Source organism: Lissotriton helveticus, chromosome 7 (assembly GCF_964261635.1).
Source record: "Lissotriton helveticus chromosome 7, aLisHel1.1, whole genome shotgun sequence".
Classification (NCBI taxonomy): Eukaryota; Metazoa; Chordata; class Amphibia; order Caudata; family Salamandridae; genus Lissotriton; species Lissotriton helveticus.
Genome location: NC_136068.1, coordinates 1423656076 through 1423677742, shown reverse-complemented (window position 1 = coordinate 1423677742; position 21667 = coordinate 1423656076). Strand labels below are relative to the sequence as shown.

At 38.3% G+C, this 21667-nt stretch overlaps 1 protein-coding gene across 1 annotated transcript in view; it reads right to left on the bottom strand.

Moving 5' to 3' along the window:
• LOC144770327 (myosin-1) overlaps positions 1 to 20300 on the bottom strand; it is a 38314-nt gene extending 18014 nt beyond the window's left edge. The window contains exons 1-22 of the mRNA XM_078654759.1: positions 20176 to 20300; positions 19741 to 19797; positions 14942 to 15158; positions 14705 to 14848; positions 13882 to 14038; positions 13578 to 13605; positions 13379 to 13493; positions 11879 to 11971; positions 10103 to 10166; positions 9912 to 10010; positions 9707 to 9810; positions 8609 to 8747; positions 7711 to 7829; positions 7477 to 7626; positions 7196 to 7366; positions 6291 to 6594; positions 4921 to 4988; positions 4750 to 4837; positions 4247 to 4364; positions 3268 to 3391; positions 2212 to 2348; positions 164 to 419 (exon numbers count right to left, since the gene is read on the bottom strand). Of these exons, the coding sequence (XP_078510885.1) occupies positions 164 to 419; positions 2212 to 2348; positions 3268 to 3391; positions 4247 to 4364; positions 4750 to 4837; positions 4921 to 4988; positions 6291 to 6594; positions 7196 to 7366; positions 7477 to 7626; positions 7711 to 7829; positions 8609 to 8747; positions 9707 to 9810; positions 9912 to 10010; positions 10103 to 10166; positions 11879 to 11971; positions 13379 to 13493; positions 13578 to 13605; positions 13882 to 14038; positions 14705 to 14848; positions 14942 to 15158; positions 19741 to 19797; positions 20176 to 20285 (2862 nt within the window). The 5' untranslated portion in view covers positions 20286 to 20300. The remainder of the gene's footprint in view (positions 1 to 163; positions 420 to 2211; positions 2349 to 3267; positions 3392 to 4246; positions 4365 to 4749; positions 4838 to 4920; positions 4989 to 6290; positions 6595 to 7195; positions 7367 to 7476; positions 7627 to 7710; positions 7830 to 8608; positions 8748 to 9706; positions 9811 to 9911; positions 10011 to 10102; positions 10167 to 11878; positions 11972 to 13378; positions 13494 to 13577; positions 13606 to 13881; positions 14039 to 14704; positions 14849 to 14941; positions 15159 to 19740; positions 19798 to 20175) is intronic.
• Between the last annotated feature and the right edge of the window lie 1367 nt (positions 20301 to 21667).

Genomic DNA, 21667 nt, shown 5'->3' with positions numbered 1-21667 from the left:
TCCTTGAAAATATTTGTCAGTCAAAGGCATATGCTGAGTTTTTTCTATTTAAATTAATTTATAAACATATCCTTCATTTAAAAGTACTCGAATGAATGTCAGTGGGCTTGGGTTAATTTGAGATTTAGAGGCACATCAAGATTAGCTTTTTACAGTTACTTACAGACTGGACATGGAGAAGCAGATCATTCTTTTCCTGCATAACTGCAACCATTTTCTCTTCCAGTTCTTTCCTTTTAGCCTCAGATTTAGCCAGATTTTCTTTGGTTTTCTCAAATTCTTCCTTCATGTTGGCCATCTCCTTCTCAGATTCTGCACTCTTCAGGAGCGGCTTAATCTTGAAGTACAGCTTCATCCATGACCAATGTTTGACATTCATGAATGAGCGGATGTTGTACTGAATGGTGAAGATGGACTCCCTGAGAGTTAATAACATAAATTGGTAGGTATTCAGATAAAAACAACAGGAATAACACATTATTGTTAAACCTTTATGTTCACAGTAATATAATGCACTTAAAAGGTATGTAAAGTTACATTTACACAACAAGTCACCTTCTCAAAGTACTGTTTATATTAGTTTCCCTTTTCTGATTTCCCTAGATTACCACACTGTTCTAATCTAACACAGTAATATGAGAAACAAGAGAATAAACATCCTTCAATAGTCAATCCATATGACTTCTATTTTATGTTACCGACATGGGCAAATGCTTTTCTGAAAACTTCATCCTTACCTAGTGTACTCAGTCCATATATAATTTTCTTGTTACTCCTGACTTCCCAGTCATTTAAACTGTTGCCTTTTTCCATGGGAAGAAGGTGAACACAGGTTATGTTCTCACACTGTTTTACCTAAGGACTAACAGGTTAATGTCTGATGGAAGGATACAACCCAAGGAAATCACTGATAGAAAGTGTGCAGAATAGAAGGAAAATGTATGGAAATGTATGAAGTATTGGGAAATAATGTAATTTATCTGCATATATGGAACAGGTGCATAGCAGGAATTCAGTCAATGAGAGCACCACCTTCTCATGCCAGTACACATTCTTAGTGTTCAATACATAAAGTGACTTGTACTGTGATCCACACTTTGGAATGAACTAGGAATCTAACTTACCTCAAATTAACAGTTCAAAGCTAAATTTTACTTTAATATTTGCTTTTCATGTTTGAAATCTTAGAACGGCTAATTTCAGGGTTACCAGATTGTGTCTTAGAAATATCATACAGTCCTTTATTTTTTTAAGTTTTATATAGCGCAAACTTGTCCCAAAGGTATCAGAGCACTTTACGCTAGCGCCAGTTGTTTTAGAGATGGACATATTCATTTTTGTTAGGCACAAGGAGATTAAGTGATTTGCCCAGAACCACAAGAGGTTGAGCATCCATGCCAAGACTCGAACCCGGTTCCCCAGCTTCAAGGTCAACAGCTCTAGGCATTAGGCCACATAAATCCTCAGTTATTCATTCAGCCTCCTGTATTTCCCATTTATAGCATTTAAAGCACACAAGTGATGGATTGGGACAGAATGAATGCAAGGTAGCCATTCCTAAGATTGAAACCAAAGGTATCTTAAACCATTTGCCTGTATTAACTGTCCTCGTATTTGTCCAACAAGTAAAATTTACACTTTCTATACAGCATTGAAATTGATTGTAGATTGTTAGGAAAGATTTTGGAAGTGACCTTTGATGATCGGAAATTAAATGTTTACTATATCTCTGTTTTTCTACTATATCGATTTAATAAATGTAGTTGCGTTTTGAGATGAGGGCTCAGGGAGTATGGCAGCCATGATAGGGTGTATAACCTAAGCATTGGGACATGTGGGGGGGCGCTCTAAAATAAATAGGAATGTTATTGCTAATGTCTTTCCTTTGAAGGCTGATTTTGTGAGATAAACTGATCTTTGTTTAAAGGTGTCTCACTTATGGAATTATCCAGATTAAGGACACACTTACAAAGATGCAGATTGAATCAGTGATCCTAAGTATTGTATCATGTATTACATTTAATTTCCTTTTACCTAAACATGCAATCTGTATATGTTTTGCATGTCAGTATCACATGGAATTGATGTTGCCATTGTAATATTAGTGACTCCTGATTTAGTGGATGCAAAATACATTACAATACATTAGATTTGACATAGTGCTTGGTTACATGCAGGAGAAATGTTTTCACAATATCACTCAGTTCTCACCTCCTTTGCATCATCTTTTGAAATTCTACTCTCATGAGGAAGCCACGGCACATAGCCTGAGTGCGAGTTATCAACTGGGCTAAGCGTTCATCTCTCATCTCTTCAAGGGTACCCAAAATGCCAGCTTTAAAGAAAACCTATTGTGCAGAGTGAAAGGTTGGGTAACAGCATATACAAAATGCAGAAACCATAACAATAGTAAGTATGTACGTAATTGGCATTTGAAATTGAAACTTGCCAAGGCATCAATTTCACCAATTAATATACATATTGGTAAGTTGTTTAAAAACGTAATTTTACACAATGTGATGCAATAATTGTGTGCAGCAGATATACAAGCACAAAAGGCACAGAGAATAGTGATGTGTAAGTAATGTAAGTTACCAACAAGAAAGCAAGTTGTGCCTTTGGTTTTTTTATTGTGACACAATCATCCCATAGCATCAGTACCCAACGTGTTTTCACCATGTTGGGTGCACCATTCTCCTGCCCATAATTATCAGGCAAACAGATTCTAAAGAGAATTGAAATTCATCTAGCAAGTAAAAGAATTGCAGTCTCTTGCATGGTGTTTGGAAGGGTATGTTTCTCCAATGGCCAGATAATGTTTTGTAAAATCTGTACCTCTATGGGGCCATTTTCTAATGACATAAATGTCAGCAATCTATTGCCCACTAAAGAAGATATTTAACACATTCATAGTTGTTTAGTGACATTAGCTGATGTTACAGATAACTTTGGTTGACTTCTAATCTAGCTAGTTTCTAAAACAAGATGATATGAAGAAGTACATCACTGATATTTCAAACCCTGAGCAATGTAGATCGATGATTGAGGACTGTGTTTCTAATTACATGATTTATAAATAAATGAACACATATTTAAGATATGTGTCAGCAACATATTTTCAATTTAGGCACATGTGGGTATCTGCTTCTAATATATTATTATATAACAAAATAAAAAAACAAAAGTATCATAACATTTAGTATTTATTGCAGCATAAATATATATATTCAGAGAATATGCGATAAAACATTAATAAAAGCTATTTACCTTTGTATGCCCAAATTTGTACTGAGTATGGTCAATATCTATAGATCCAAGAAGCTTCTCTGAAGCTTTCTTACTGTCAATGAACTGACCTTCGGGAATTGCACTTGCATTTAAAATCTTGTACCTGAAATAAAGTAAAAGAGAGAACAATGCTTTGTTCATAAATGATGGAGTGGATTAGCCAGATCATATCAGCACTAATCTGCATTCTGATGAATAAAGATGTATGACTTGCTAGACCCTGTGCTTCCCCCTTCATGTTTGGAGAGGGTATAACCATAACCTTGACCAGCCTGGCCACCGTGAACTCTTTAAATCCATAAACATCAATGAATACCCACTTAACACACTTTTGATTAATGTGATTAAAACACTGTGTAGAATGAAGATATTATCTACTCAACTGGAACAATATATACCATCTCATCATCGGCCAAGATGATAATCTCCACAGCCCTACATCACTGATCCTAACTAGTACTCCAGAACAAGGAATACAGGCATGTTTGCACATTTTAATTATATATTCCCACTTAGGTTAGACACACGCTCTAATTGTGATCATGAAATTATTCTTTTCCAAATTCTCAATCCATTTTTGAGTTATCAAAAATTTTGCTTTGCTTGCTAATAGATCAATAGATGAACGCACCCTTTTGAGATTTCTATAGACTTTTCATATAGACTTTTTCTATTAGTATTTGATTTTTGATTAATGCTTGATCAAAAAGTTGTCAAGGTTTTCCTTTTAACATATTTTCTTGTAGGTATCACACCTGGGGGAAGTTGCACTTTTGTCTCAGAAGTTTCTCCTTACAATATAAATGTGACTTAATTCTTTGCTGTCTTAATATTCAATTGATGCTGGCATTAAATAGGTGTCAGTATAAAACCCACCTAGATTGAACATTAGAAGTGACATGTGAAAATAGCAGAGAAATGCAATGATAAACAAAGGTGATATTTATGTAACATATACCGTTGCTTGAAGTCAGCATATAGAATTCTGCTTGGGAATCCTTTTCGGCAAATTCTAATACCTTCCAACACTCCGTTACACCTCAGCTGGTGGATAACCAAATGGTGATCCATGGCGCCTTACAGAAATCCAAACAAAAAATAGCTTTAAAACTAAAAGTGCACATTTAAACATGTACCAAATTGTATATATCAGCGCCATTTACATTGTAGACACATAAATCATCATTTTATAAATATTCTGTCATATTGATAAATCGTAAGCCCATGATGTAGAGCCCGGTTCACAGAGCCATTTTGACCATGAGCGTGTGTTATTCATATATACCCTTTGATGCAAAATAGTTACATATGCTATACACAAAAGGATACTAAGCAACTGTAAGTTCATTTATTCCTCTGTAATTGTACACCGACTGACTGTATGAATGAAGGATTTATAGCCTTCCATAAAATCTCTCAAAGTCTTCTCACTACCAATTGGCAATTTAAATGTTCTCTTACCAGGCGTCTTTGTTTCATTGGGAATGAGACAACGCACAAAGTGGGGGTGGGTGCTTCTCAGGTTGGACATCAGTTTGTTCAAGTTTTCCTGTGGTTTAAGCATTGAAAATGGTTGCATTAATTTCGCTATATATTCAAACAAAAATAAATAAATCTGTGAATGTGGCTTACCCTGAACAGAGCTGACACAGTCTGGAAAGAACCACCCTTCTTCTTGCCGGCCTTTTTGCCAGCGGTATCTTAATTGAAAAGAGGAACAAGGTAAAAGTACTGACATGATAATTTATGGCTGTAAACATGAGCAAACAGATAAAAAAGTATGACATACTGTGTCCCATTAAGCAGGCAAAAAGCAACACCATAGTGTCACAGTGGTCGTTTTTAGTGTCAAGTTTTCTGTTTCTTTATTTTTGCTCCATTCTTTATTATGAAACTTTGCTGATATATTTCTAAGGACTTCACTGATTGTGGCATCATTGTGTGCAATAACACCCACAAAAATGGAGATACCATGGAATTCGATATTACTCTTGTGCAGTATTACCTAACCATTCTCAGTGCCGTAGTTCGGAAAGAGGGATCACACAGTAATTCCACAAGTGTTCACCCTTTTAGAGATGCCATACTCAGTATATTGGTTTTTTACCCATGCACATTCCAGCATTGCTGCCGTTTATTCTGCAAAATCTGTGTGGCCAGCATTGTTGGAGTTTATTGAGCAAAATATGTGTGGTAAAAAAAATCCATGGTCAATGTAACCTTTGTGCACAAGTTTTAATTGTGATTCAAGCTCATTCTTATAGCAGCCTTCAGAATGACAACCAATGTGTCTGATAAAGTGTGAGAACACATCAGTGATATCTACCAAATTCTGCCCCTTACTGCCTTAAGCAGTATTGTCATTTGGGCATATGTGTATGGGGGAGGGAGGGAAAGGTGATCTTTCCCACATTTAGGGTCTCATTACAAGTACACCGGTCCCAAGTGGGCTTTTTTGGTTCAGTGCGCTGAATAAATGAATATAATGTTAACCATTACCGCCTGCTCTTGAAAATAAATGAACTTCCAAGTTGTCCATTCTTTTAATAATTGCAAAGCATCCTTCAAAGAAATGGTTCACTTCATAGCAGTGCATTCGTGATATGACACTTCACCTGTTAGATTTTGTGAAATTGTAATTTGTTATATTGCATTGGGCAGGATTCTTGTATTATATATAATTATATGAGATGTTCACTATGACCTGCAACTATTTAACATACAATCTAGCCCCTTCGGTGATGCAGCAAGGACCTTCACTGGTCAGCAGCATAATATATTCTGACTGTAACAATTACATGCTGCAAGTTCTTCGGAGCTTGCTAGGTGAGACCTGCTAAATTCCTTCTTTTCATCCACACAGGAGAACTGAGATAGATAGATAGATAGATAGATAGATAGATAGATAGATAGATAGATAGATAGATAGATAGATAGATAGATAGATAGATAGATAGATAGATAGATAGATAGACAGACAGATATTTCATCTAATGTTATACCTTCAGCACCATAAGAAGTATAGAGGAAGGACAAAAGCTTCACTGATGCTTTCTGGTACAGTTGAATAACAGAGTCATTCAGTGGATCCTTGTTCTTTTCAAGCCAGCCAGTGATGTTGTAGTCCACTGTGCCAGCATAGTGCACAAGTGCAAAGTGGGCTTCCGCTTTGCCTTTCACAGGCTTGGGCTTCTGGAAGTTGTTGCACTTGCCCAGATGCTGGTCATAGAGCTTGTTTTTGAAAGAAGTGTCTGATGCCTTGGGAAACATGCACTCCTCTTCCAGGATGGAGAAGATGCCCATGGGCTGAAGGATGAGAAAATATAAATGTAGTGGTTAGGCATCAGATATACTTGAATAAATAGCATGACAAAAGAGCTTAGTAAAGGGAACTTCCTGTAATTTGTAAGAGGGAGTGTGGAGTTGTAGGGCAACAGTAATCTTTATTACCATGTATAATGAATTAACAGTATAATGTCAGTGCCCATATGGGAAGCTACGGCCACTGATCTATAATGAACAGATATAAGTGCTAAACAGGACTGAATGAGGCAACATTGCAGTGTGCTGGATAGTATGCTTGACAGGTAGTTTGTGCCATTGTATCAATAGACAATTGTACAACTTTGCTTTTCTTTCTGTGGTATATTTTATTAATGAATGGTTTACTCATTTCTAGATTGTTTTATTTCTAGATTTTGGGTTAGGTGTAACAGTCACGGTACTGATCATTTTTTCTTTGTTTAATGGTCATATTGTTACACAATGGAGTTAATGTAGTACAAGCTTAATAGCATCAACTATGCAAGGGGTGGCAGCGCCTCTTATTAACATTAAAGGATCCATCACTTTAGATGTCTAGCAAAGAACACAATAGAGCTCTAGCAGAGTAACTACATCACTTTACCTTCTCAATAAGCTCAATGCAGGCAGCCAAGTCCATCCCAAAGTCAATGAACTCCCACTCAATCCCCTCTTTCTTGTACTCTTCCTGTTCCAGGACGAACATGTGGTGGTTGAAGAATTGTTGCAATTTTTCATTGGTGAAGTTGATGCACAGCTGTTCCAGTGTGTTGAACTGAACAACCAAGAGGCAACACGTGTTTGTGAGTAGAAGTATAAGAAAAGTACTCATCTTCAAATTCCTTAGGTTACAGATCTGTCTCACAATATTTCTATTCCACTTACATCAAAGATCTCAAACCCAGCAATGTCCAAGACGCCAATGAAGTGCTGTCTTGATTGTTTGGTGTCCAGCTGCTGGTTGATGCGAACAACCATCCACAAGAACATCTTCTCATAGACTGACTTAGCCAACGCGCCAACATTGTTGTAAACCTTAGTAGAAATATTATTTTAATGAGTACGCACATTTTTTCATTGCTAGTGCTCAACAGACAAACACTGACAAAACTACTGTACCTGTGCAACAGTTTGGCCTTTGGTCACATACTCATTCCCGACCTTCACCCTTGGGTAGCAGAGAGCCTTAAGCAGATCTGCTGAATTTAGACCCATCAGGTAAGCAATCTTGTCAGCGACTGCAATCATAAAAATACACTTATTGAGGATATTTGGAACAGTCAAAATAATTGCACGTAACCGAGAATTATCACAAATTATCGGTAATATTCAAAAACACACGTAAACATGCTACCAGTCCTAAATAATGCTAAATACAAAACAAACCTGGAACTGTGAGAGAGATTCTTTTACATATGGTGTATGAGTGTCCTGCAATGTACCTCTTTCACATACACTTTTCCAGCAAAATAAGGAGGGCATAACAGACTTGCCTCTGGTATTCACAGTCATAACTTTATGAGTTTAATCCAAACTTGGGCTACCACTTGCTTTTTCTTCTGACAATGGAAAGTCAAGAGGAAAAGTTGTACGACATAATTTATCCTTGTAACCTTTTGATGAAAATAGGGATTAAGCTATGAAAGGTTTTGCATATTTTTTATCACGACAGTCCCATTCCATACCATTCATAAAATCCATATTTCTTCTGAAAAGCAAGCCTTGGCATTTATGTTTCTTTTGTTTGTTTAAAAGCAAGGACTCCAGCTGAACATGTGTGTATTCACTCTATTTTTCTGTTATCTATTTTCCTGTCAATTCCGCTATCAGTAGTTACCATTGAGCAGAAGACAGCAAAGAATGCGATTGAAAATCTTGATTGCGTAGGTGTGGTGCTCTATTTTAATGCCAGCTTTTGATTTGGCAAAATTAACATTTTTGTGCCGGGAGTTCCGACAACACATGTGTAAATCCAATACCAAGTGAACTGGAAACGTCAGAACAGTGTAACATTTACCTTCAGTGCCATCTGGCTCCGCCTGCTCCTCTCTTTGCTTCTGCTTGAACTTCATGTTCCCATGGTGCATGACTGCACCAGTCAGTTTGTAGATGCCCACTTTCTCATCTGTGTTGAAGCCCAGGATGTCAATGGCACTCTGTACGTTAAACACAGTTTCATTAAAGACATGCCGGGAGGGTCAGGATGCAGTGCACAACTTAGAAAGAGAACACTTGGATGTTAAATTTAATGCTTTACAGTAGATTGCTTCTTTCAATAATGTGGGTCTACAGTGCACATGTACTGTTTATTACCCAACATTATGTGATTGTCTTATATGAATGAGATCGTCCACTTTGAACTGTGTGTTTGTTTGCAGTGTTATTGAAGAATAAGCATGTTTACATGCCAGACTAAAGAACTACACAGGAATTCAAAAGGCCACAGATGAAGATTATATCCAGCAGTGTTAATGCTGCATAAGCAAGTGTGAATCTGGTAAGGTTTGTTAAAGGGTTTCTGAGAAACGGGCCTGGCGAGACTCGCCTGGTGTGAAATTTCAACATTTCCTCTTACAGTGTTTTGCATCATTGGGACTTGGAAACCTAATCACAGGTTGGCCTCATTTTTTAGAATGTTTTTCCCAAGCAAAGCAGGATTAATTTTTTTTTGCTGAGTTTTATATAGCGCGAACTAGAACAGAACCGAATCAGTTATCAGAGCGCTTTACATAGCACCAGTTACGTTACATGAGGACACACTTTCATTTTAGGCACGGGGAGATTAAGTGATTTGCCCAGAATCACAGGGGTTTTTTTTTGGCGTCGTTACCGAGACTCGAACCAAGTTCCCCAGGTCCGAGGTCGAGCGCCTTAGCCGTTAGGCCAACCCCTCTCCCAAGCTCCCTAACCTCTAGTTAGGTCTGCATTTAGACAACCATAGAATGGGGAATTCCAGTCGAGTTTTCAGAAAGGCCTAAAAACTTACAACAACTCTACTGTCACTTGTTATATGTACATTGATACTCCTGATTTAATGTTACTATCCTCTGGAACTTAGAGGTCAAGCAGGGGCTCATAAACATTTTAGAAAAGGTATGTCAACGTTAACACTTACATCAGTAGCCATTAATTCCTCCTGGTCATCGATACTGGCTACAGTAATTTCACCTTGGCTCACATATCCAAAGTCATACGGATTGGTTGTAATCAGTAGCATATCTACAAGAGATGTGGTGATGTTTAGTATTAATCAAAGTGGATAATGAAGAGTGTTTTCAATTTTAGATTTCATGGATGGAGCCATGCAGACTCATACTTACCAATAAGCTCTGGTTTCTTGTTACACATGACCTGGTAAAAGATGTGGTAGCTTCTTTCTGCTTTTAGCTGGAATGTTACTCTGGATTTTTCCAGAAGATCTGCCAAATTTAAGAAATATTAAAGGCATTATTGTTTTCATCCTTGTCATTGAACTGTAAATTTGCCACTCTACTACCTTGTTATAACTTACAGGTTTCAATATCAGCTGAGGCCAGTTTTCCTGTAGCCCCAAAGTGAATCCTGATGAATTTACCCTGTGAAATAATGATAAATACATGTCGCATTGAAACGTCCACTATGGTACAGTGATATCAAGTGCTTTTTCATCTGCTTTGGAACGACACATAATAATATATTTCAAAGCAAGGTATTAAAAAATTACTCATGTGATGACAGGTAATGCACAACAAGACAAATAGAAAATATAGACCCCTGTCACTAGCCTTCACAAAAGGCACAGCAACAGAACCTGGCCAAAATGAAATATAAACATGTCAGCTCACGCCTGTGCTGACAGCAAGTGAAGCCGATATCATGCAAATGCTCTGCATACTTGATTCATAATGTGTGGTTCTTCTGCTTACAGGGTTTTCCCCTTATTAGAATACAAAACTGCTAAAAAAACATGCTGTTTTGCCTGCGCTCTAGTAACCAAGGTCCCCACTACAAAAGATCATTGATTATTCCCAGATACACTCTTGTATATGAAGCATTGTGTGTTGTTTGAAGATGTATGCCTGCTATGCTCAACGTAGGGTAGAATTCCTGGTAGTTTTCGATCAATGTTGGGAGGTTTTCCCTAAATCCCTCAAGCTATTTCAAGGTGGGCAATTGATGGATAGGGAGCATGAGGTAGATAATTGGGTCCTCCACTTTGAAGTGGGGATTCTGATGTAAATGCTGTCTTTTCACTATGTCCCTTTCTATGTCCTCTTCTCACCTTATCCAGTGCATCAACATACACTGTGATGTGGAAATGTGTGTGATTCGGGGGCTGTAGTGAACTACAGGCAAGACTTATGGTCTAAAGGCAGGGAGATGTAAGCCTAACTCTTCCCACACAGTTTTGCGTAATTCTCCATATAGGTGTGAACAGTAGTTCCCATCTAGGTCATAATATAAAATAAAGATATGGGCCTTTTGATGATTACAATTGTGTAAAACACAGTCTTGCAATAATAAGATATCTGCTTTTCCTAATTACATTTAACAGCTTGACCTAAAGAATACACATAACAGTAGACAATGAAATATCAATTGTATGTGACACCTGATTAAGAGGATGGGGTACACATTTAACTCCTGATATATATATATATGCGCACACATATCTATATGCATATGTTTGTATGCGCCTCGCCAGATAATGGTATTGTGAAACAGGATTTTATCAAACTTTTTACTGCTCTTTCTCATTTTAGACAAATCTTTCATTAAATATGAATGAAACTTAAAAACAGTAGGAGTAACAGTAAGAGTCAAGGTGGATCCTAGAAATATAGATATGGGATAGATGGAGCGAAAAGGAGAAAAAGTGAGTGTAAAGGTAAAATAAAGGCAAGAGAAAGTAGATGGGGCAAGGAAGAGAGAGGATAAAGTAAAAAAGGATTATATGTATAGACAGGGAAAGAGAGCTCAAGAGCTATCGGGAGGAGAAGAGAAAGTGAACAAATAAATAATTTAAGTGTGAGAAAGAGGTGAGTGGCCTGTTTCTTTAACTAAAAGATGTGATGAACGTCCATAGTCTTAAATATATACTCTGACTCAAAGAATTGAGGGGCTTTCCACAGCTAAATCACTTTGTGAGGGCCTTTCCTATGTATAATTTATTCTCTAACTCAGAGTCTGAGGGTTCCATCCCTCTGAATGATTTTCTCAGAGAAGAGTTAACTAAAGCATTTGCTGATGTTACTTGAAAATGACTGAAATAAGCTATGGAGAGAAAATTGCTCAGTCATAAACTTACAAAACGTGATGAGTTGTCATTTCTCACAGTCTTAGCATTACCGAAGGCTTCCAGCAGTGGGTTAGCTGAGATGATTTGATCTTCTAGGGTGCCCTACAAGAAAAACATTTTAGAATTGTGAATTGCCATTTTGAATATTCCACTGTGTAATAATGTCTATATTTTTTTGAAGAGCAGTGTAGAAAGTAATTTGCAATAAAGTAAAATCTGATTCTAGATCCTCATCTTCTAAAAATGTTAACTATGATCAAAGGGCTGTCATATTGGTCCATAGAAGGTTAAGGAGTGCAAACTCAACATCATTTGCAGATCATGGATTTCTAAAAATGACTCTGCTGAGTCTTGTAGTATATGATCTTACTCACTTCTATACCTGTGTCTGACTCACTCAATATGGACTCTCCCTGCAACATGTGAGTTACACAGTAACGAGTGCGGACCCATGAAGAGAACATGGACTAAGTCAAGTTTATAATGTCCATTTCCATTACCCAGTGGGTATTACAGTATTATGCTGTGTTAAGAACATCAGAATGGGAAATAAAGCAGTATCATTGTATGTTTCTGCGGTATATTTCGGTGGGAAACTTGGGATCATATAGATTCCTCCACCTAAATTCTATAGATCATGTGAGTAATAATTACCACACTACCTGGAATCCAGATTCTGGACAAAACTATCTTTTGTACAAAAATCAGAATTTCCTTAGGACTCAGAAGGAGGACTAAAACTTGGGTTGAGCCAAGTAAGCTGAAGGACAAATAACAGTGACAATATGAGTATGATTAAATACATCTATTCTAAATATATTAATCATTAAAAACATTGTTGAGGGATATATTTATTAAAATAGAATACGTAATTCCTAGGGGTATCTGCTGAGACTGGGCTTAACTAGATTACTATGAAGGCTCATGACTTTTCTACCAAACTCTTCACTTATCTGTAGTCAGCAAAGGAGACATTGGTAGAGGTGTATACCTTCCATATCTCTTATGTATGGTGAGTGTTCACAGAGCTCACAATGACCAACTGAAACCTAACCTCTGGCTTACAGTTATTCCCGCCCTGGTTCACTTAGCATGCTCAAGCCAATTTTAACTATAATGTGCCAACATAAAGGCTTTAAACTCTGAAAAGAGACTAATTGAGCATAAATTGGTCCTGAGAGGAAACAGAAATGTGAGCGTAAAGTTTCACACATAACCTGCTGTTGCAGAAGGCCCAGCTGCAACAGCTCTGATGTAGTTAAGTGTTCCCCATATGGTGATTCCCTCAAACATATTGAAAATGTCCAAAGTAGCCACACCAGGGGCAGGACAAAGAATGGGGTATTATTGCTGCCCACACTTTCTTCTGAAGGAGCAAGATGGATTTATCTACCTCACTTGAATGTTGTAATGATGCAATATTTTATAATCAGTTATTAGCAGAATGACACAACTATTCTAGTTCAATGTCCTCATGAAAGGACATTTAGCAAGGTTCCTCTGCTTTACCTGAATCTTTCCAGGTTGTGGCTCCTGTTTCTTCTTGTCAGAAGAGGCTGCAATTGATGCAAAGTACTGGATGACACGTTTCGTGTTCACAGTCTTTCCTGCACCAGATTCTCCGCTGTGGAATACAAAGAAGGCTATGAAAAAAACATGCAATTCAATAACGCAGCCTATTTAGTTATATTAATGAAAGCACACTTACGTGATAAGGATTGACTGATTTTCTCGGTCTATGGTTGGAAACAATTAGGAATAGTCAATTAAAATGCAGAACAACGCAAAGATTTGCAACAGAAAATATTTCTTCTAAAGAAGAATTCATCGAAAAGTTATTTTTTGGCAGACAAATAGACATAGCAGTCATCTGACTCTCTATTCAGGTATTTACCCCAGCTTACTTATGCTTGATACTCTTGTATGCCTGTATGCATTAGTTGCTGCAAGAAATTCCTGGAAGTGTCTGTATCTAAGCAAAGATTCAGCCTATGGTCTGGGAGATTACTTACCAGTTAACATGGACTGATAGGCATTGTCAGAGATGGAGAAGATGTGTGGCGGGGCCTCTTGACGCTTCTTGCCTCTGTAGCCACTCACCACTTCTGGGTTGTACACCGGCAGCCACTTGTAGGGGTTGACAGTTACACAGAATAGACCTGAATAGGTCTGAGGGAAAACAGAGAAGAATGCATTGGTGTACATTGGTTGGGGCAAGGTAGTGAGTGACACATAAAAAAGAATGTGACAGTACAGGTGCACAAAATATGGCAAAACCCTTTTGGAAGCATGTTTGAGGAGAAATTAGTATGTGTGTTTGTGTATGATTGTGTGTAAACATAAATACGTCTGCTTGCTGTAAGAATGATGCCCTTAAATCAGGTAGCCTTGTAGAGACTCTGAAACATGCCCACAAAATGAAAAGAAATAAATGCATGAAACCTGTTTGTTCTGCGCTGTGATCTCTACTGTGAGCCATGAATGCAGAAATTAAAAGGATCACTAAGGGCCTTACATCAGTGAGGGGCTGGCAGTTAGAAAAACATTTACTGAGGTAATGAGTAGGGGCAGATGGCGGTAGAAAAAGTGCAGAGCATCGCCTAAGGAATTGGTGTAAGTGTCTTAAAACTTTAAGTGCTGTTAGACGGTTGTAAAGGAGATGGGTTGAACACTTCCAACAATGAACAGGTCATGGGATCCAATCTAAGTCACTGGCTATAGAAACAGTGTCTGTAGATGGATCAGTGACGGACAATGCAAATTGAAGAGTAAACTTAGATCAAATGTCTGGAGCTGAATAGCTTGTTTCACACTACAAAGTATCATTAGACTTACGTAGATCATCCATGCTGCATAGCGCTCTTTGAGGTTATACAATACGGTTGCTTCATTCAGGTGAGTCATCATAGCCATGTCCTCAATTTTATCATACTTTGGGGGATTCATCGGGAAGACTTGATCATCCTTCACGGTGAGTGTCTGTGAGTAAGAAGAAACAGTTAAAGGTTTGCCAGACTGTGTGCGGAGAATCATACCTTTAGTGGGTCAGCAACTGTGTCCAGTGTTACTTACTAGACCACTTTGTGTCTTCACAGTGACTTTGCCACTTTCTCTACTTTGGATGACACCCTTCAGGTACATCTCCTTTGGCTCCATCACAAAATATGATGTTTTTGCATCAAAAGGACGATTCTGGTCCTCAATTCTTTCCTTCTCAGTCTTCCTGAGAAACTGGGCAGCCACCCCAAAGATGGCCATCTCAGCATCTGAACTCATGGTTGCAGAGTTCCTGTCAAAGAGAAATAGTTTTCAATAAAAATTCATTATGCATTTAACTATTTATCCTTGTGACTTAGAATATGCATATCTGAATGTATATCCATCTGTCTCTCTATCTTTTATTCTGTACATCAGCCTATCTACACGCCAATCTAGCTATACATCATTCTACCTACTTTTTTTAGCTATCTATGTCAGAAAAGTGTAGGAAATGCACCCTAACATATTTTCTAAAAGAGAATTTATAACAGGGAAGTGACCACCTTTTAGTTGCGAACCTGCTATGTGAGACATTTGTTTAACATCTGTTGAGATTTAATCATCACGTGCTATATATAAATTAGCATACCCATCTATGCCCACCAATATGACGCTGGGTAGTTATAGTGTAACACTTTCATTTACCTGTAAGGTAGCATATTGGTACAACAGAAAACAGAGAAAGAAAGAAATATGTAAACATAAAGCACACGTTTTCCTCTGTCTATCTAAATAAATATATGTATATATATATATATATATATATATTTATATATGTATATATATATATATATATATATATATATTTTTTTTTATATATATTTTTTTTTTGTTGATTATAAGAAAAAGATTTATTATATTTTAGTTAGAAGTAGGTAAGTAAATAGCTGAGCCCCACCAGGAGCGCAGCATCCTTGTCGCTCAGCCAATATCTTCAACTGACCCTCAATCCCACTCAAAACATTCCCAACATTCAACATGACCTCACAAACTGTCTCAGCAGCAGGAACTCGGAAAGCTGGGGAGGAGGCATTAAGTTACAACAGTACCATACATTTTTAATGTTATTTTATTAGCTAACCTTAGATCTATCAATCAGACGTTAATGGATAAGACCAGAGCTCATTAATCATGTAAAGATATCCAGATATTTCCCAGGTACAGGTCAAATGGACGAATCCCTGTCGGTATTAAAGGAGTGAGGTGAAATTAGGAATGGAGGTTCGAGGTTTAAGAAAATGCCTAAGAGTTGGCTGCTTTAAGATTTTATTGCTCAGTGGGTGTCTTCTTCTCAGGCGCCGAGAGATCCCCCTGGGGATGATTCGTCACACCATACAAATGAGTAAATAAATACAGGTGCGACAATGCAAGTTTTTACACATGTGAGGTCTAGTGTTCTGCAAGTACTCTTTCCATGATTAACCCCCAGCATTAGAACACTTTGTAGACAGAGTATAGGAGGGAGAACGGTAAGCAGGGGTCACCAAAGGTAGCTGCACACGTAGCAATCAATGCTTGGATTTTTAGCATATTGAAAATAGCTCTGAGCACATTTGAATTCATTTTACTGATTGACAGCTCCCATGTGGTATTCTTGGCTGTCTGGCACTTCTGTCGTCTTGCAGTCGGAGTCGGAATCACATAATTTAGGCTTGGTGTGCAAGTAATTCCCTAGTTGGTTCAAAATGTTTAAACATCGGTTAATGTTCAGTGATGGACCATCCCCTGCATAGCTATGCTCTGTTTCGCACTCTCACACTAGCGCTTCCGGTATGTCTTTACTTTACGTCCTCATTCTGTATAGAAGACAGTATGAGGTACAGTTGCACAAGCAGTCTTGGGATGGCTGAGTCAACAATGTGAGTGCTTCATTGCACCAGATTAGGCAGTTAGGTGCATGTGTTTGCCTTCAAACACTTTTAGCCACCGCCTTTCCATGTCACATGCCTATCAAAACCTTTACAATATTTAGCAAGAATACTATTCACAAGTTCCTAAGTGCAGCAAGAAAGGTAAGACAAGATCTGCATCTAGGAAGGAGGCTTCATGGAGTTCATGGTCTGTGACATGTGCAAAATGTAATTTGGACCATGGTCCTTAGAACTTACATTGTTTCTTTCTACAGTTCTGCGTCTTCAGATAGCATGCTGTCTTAAAGAGCCTTCTCAGTATTCCCAAAACCCATCATGAAAAACTCTCCTCTCTCTTTCTAATGAGTGCCCCTCCTTACGTTTCATCATTTGCATGTCACCTCTTTTTTTAGATCAGCCTGCTTTAAGTCACATGTATAGAACAACAAACAATGTGTCTCGGCACTCTTAACCTCTTCGACGCTCATGACGAGCTGAGCTCTTCATGAGCCACGGCGCTCCGGTGCTCATGACGAGCTCAGCTCGCCAGGGCCCGTAGAACACTCAGGTGCGGGGAGAATTCCCCCGCTGTGCTGAGTGTTCCACGGGAGCCAATGCACCTGTGACGAGCTCAGCTCGTCATGAGCACCGGAGCGCCGTAGCTCATGACGAGCTGAGCTCGTCATGAGCATGGGGGCACTGTGCGCGCCCCCAGAACAACGGGGGAATAACCCCCGCAGCGAAGGAGTTAATGTCCATAATTCAGTCTATGCTGGTAAGCAAAAATAGTCTAGACTTTTTCTTTGACACTGCCCACAATACATTGAAGATATCAATAAGTCATTTGTAGGGTAATTTATCAAAGCATTAATTTTTTTTTCTTTTTTATTATCTAGTAATAATACTTCACATAATAATCATAAAGTCCGAAAAAACAAGTTCCATAGAGCATACTAACAAATATATATTGTCTGCGTCAATAGTGGACGTAATCCCAATGTGTCCTCAATGGGTTTTTTTTAGGGAAGATGGCAGCGGACACGTGTTTTGTTACACCCTGTAACTTTTGTAATAGTTCTCAATGTTTTTTTTTTCTTCCCTCAAAAAAAAACATGGTGGACACATTGGGATCCCGTCCATTATTGACGCAGACAGTATATATTTGTTATTATTCTTTATGGAACTTTTTTTTGGGACATTTTCATTAATATGTGAAGTATTATTACTAGATAATATAAAAAAATTAAAATGCATGTTTGCCTTAATATTGCTACATTTATACCAATTGCCATCATTTAATTCCAGAATTTCAAAAATCACATCCTCTTTTACTTTAAAAGGTATGCCTGCAACCTAACATTATAAAATCCCTTCTATCCGTTAATCCCATCATCCAATTGCAAGACATCACATACTCTTCCCAACTGATAATCATACATAACTCCTGTTTATTTAAATGATTACAAAGAAACTGGAGTAAATCCATGGAAGGGTTTTCTTTGAAAACACAATGTTAATCCTAATAACCACTAGATTAACTAATAACCTTGGATTCCGGAGGAGCATGCTGTCCAGTGTAAACCTCTTCAAAGCCTCATCAGGGGTAGTAAGTGCAATATAAATTCAACTACAATAAAACACCATATATAACCCTCCCTGCCCCAAATAATGCCATAAAACTCACTGGACTGGATAGTAGTTCATACAGTCGGAATAACAATTGCCTTATGATGCTTAACACTTTCACATTCTCATGACACAAAACTGCCATGTTAGGTCTTACGTTCAGTGGTGTATCAGTTCACAGCAATAAACCACCCATCGCCAACGTAATAGGCATGAAATAACTGAAGAGATCTGCCAAACGCTGCTGGCCAACAGAGGACTTTAATTTAGTCCACCACTTCAGGTCCGGACAGGTTACATACTGTGACAACTTCTTGACATCTCACAATGACAATCAGAAATGGGATGATATTAACAAAGTCTTTCCCAGAAGATCTCTCAAATATTTCTCCCTCAAACCTATTCCTGCCCTGGACCATAAGCTTTAAAAATAATCTCTCACACTGAACAACCAATGAAGTTACTAGTTAGGTTCCTATTCGGTGATCCAGCCATGCATGCAGGTGGGACTGCGCACTGAGGAACCCGTGCAATGTGAGAAGCATCTTCTAAGAGTTACTGTAACCGAATATGAGGACCTTGGGACTAGTAACAATGGTTAGTGGTGCATGAACCACAGGGAGTCAGATTGTTTTCAGGTCATTTCTGCTACTCCTTCGCCTGCTGCCAGAGATCAATACATTATCGATTAATCCTAGCACCTGTGCTTGGAGGTAGAGTGCTCGAATCACGCCCTACGGTTGTTAGTCATACCACCACGGTGTGTCGGTGAAATCCTAAACTGAATGCTGCTTCATTTTAATTGACTTTCTAAAAACTTTTAAAAAGTAAGCATTGTGTTTATTACGAGCACTTCTTTTCAACATTTTTATCCCCGAGGTTCTGTACATCACATTTTATAAATTATAAATGTCCTTTTTTTGTACCGTGGATGGAAGACTACCTTGTCAAGCCTTTAGAAAGCATTTCAAAGTTCACAGAAGTTCCAACCTATCAAACTGATTCTGGGTTTTTCTATTGTGTTCCTGTTTTCGAATCCCAAGCAGACCTGTATGTACTCCGATATTAAGGGTTTCTGCGATGAACACAAGGCCCATAACTAGTGCAGCGTCAAACAGCTGGCTAGCTGGCTTACTTTCTTCTCCTGTGTTATCTGGCTGGTTATGCCAGAATGAACTATTATCATATACTCTTTTCTTTTTGTTGTCCTGGATAAACCATTATACAACTTGTAATCCCTTTCTCTTGCGTTTGCATTCTAATTCGACAGAGAGCGAGACAATTGCACTTGCCCATTATCAATATTTGCCCCCATTCAGACACCAAACCAGGCTGTATTTTGAAAATACCACTTACCTATGCCGCCTCCCAGATGTAAAAAACAATAGAAGAACGAACCGGGCACCCCGAAGGCTGAAAGACAAGAGAGGTGTTTGTAGGCCCGGCTGCTCGTGGTTAGCGTTCGGTGCGCGCGCCACGACGCTAAGAAACCCCGGCATTGTGCGCAATAAAAGGGAAACAAACAGAACATCCTGGCATCTATCGCTCGGCTGGTCTGAATGGCCTGCTGAGCGCGCCTCCGGGATCGCTTACAGCACCAGAGGGCACAGCTGGTGTCTGCTTACTTTGGACAAGCTCTCCACATAACGGAGAGCGAAACAAATAATTTCCGTATGCATAGATGACATCGGGTAAAAGCGGAATAGGTGTAGGGTCGGGCCAGGCTTTCTATGTAACAGCAATTGTAGGGGACGCATCTCTCGTACGTCTCAACGCCATGTCCTCACTTACCTCTGGTCTGTGAGCCAGTGACGGATTAAGGACAACGGTGGACCTGGGTCGCTTTTATAGTCAGGGATACGCCAACACAGCGTGGTCGGCGGCCATATTAGGGTAATCATTTAATGCGACTCTGAATGTCAAATGTCAAATTCTATTGGCTATAATTTTCCAGCCTTGGTGAGAAATAATTGGCTGACACATGCATGTTATGTCCTGGGGTGAATTCCTTTGGTTCCTATTCTCCACGAAGTGACAACTTACACCGGGCTCTTCCACAGTGCTCCTAGACAAGAACACAACTTTAGTATATGAGAAAGGGATGCAGCCAGCTACACATAATGCACAAGAGTCTAAGAAATACATTAGAATTATGTTCAAACCGAATTCTATTTTAACATAGCAGTTATTCTTACAGATATTATTTTTACACACTCTTTGATATTGTGCAAACAAGTTGATGATGTAACATAATCTAGCACCTAACCGCAAGTGGGTTCAGGCCATACACAACGTGAAGAAAAAATACCTCCTCCACATGATACCTTAGCAAAAGGCCAAAGCCTTATGAAGTCAGGGTTATATGGGGCTGCTTTATGAAATATAAGAGCACGGTTCACATGAGGAGGGTGGAGACTTGTATCTGCTTCGGTATTTTGCTTGCTAGTTTTATCAAAACATGAGGAGTATAGTTTCTTTTGAATGCAGCTTTGCTTTAAATTGCATTCATATAGGAGGAAAAAGCACCTCAAAGCGAATCTGCCAACGTTGAACCTAATTCAGAAAGGTAAAGTTAGACCAAAAGTCTAACTCATACCAAAAGTCTATCTTTACTATTTTTCGGTTTTCACAAAGGTAAGTTACTACTAGTAACTTTACTACTAGAAAAATTGCTACTAGTAAATATTCATATTCAATCCCACACAAAGAATTCCCCCATGTGATCAAGGCTTTTGCCGAAAAACGCCTGTGCTGATTTATGGAATAAATAAATTTGCATTGGATCACTTGTGTTTAACAGTTATATGTGTTTGCTCATATATGTATATATATATATATATATATATATATTCACTGAAAAAACCATAGGTTATAGACCATATATAGTTAGGAATTAGCATTTACAAAACCTTGAAAATTCACTGAAAAAACCATAGGTTATAGACCATATATAGTTAGGAATTAGCATTTAGAAAACCTTATTTTACTCACACAAAACCATTGAAATTCCATATATAGTTAGTTGCACTAACTATATATCGCGCACCCGCAATCCACTGCTGATGATGTCACATATTACATCATTCATGACATGGTCAGTGACATCACTGATGACATCACTGATGACATCTCAAGTGACATCACTGATGATATCTCATTTGACATCAATGGTCACATCAATGATGATATCATTAATGTGACAATACAATGCATCTCCTCACACTTTAATATAACCTCTGTTACACCCAGTGTTAAATACAGAGTATAATTTTTGAAACCATTG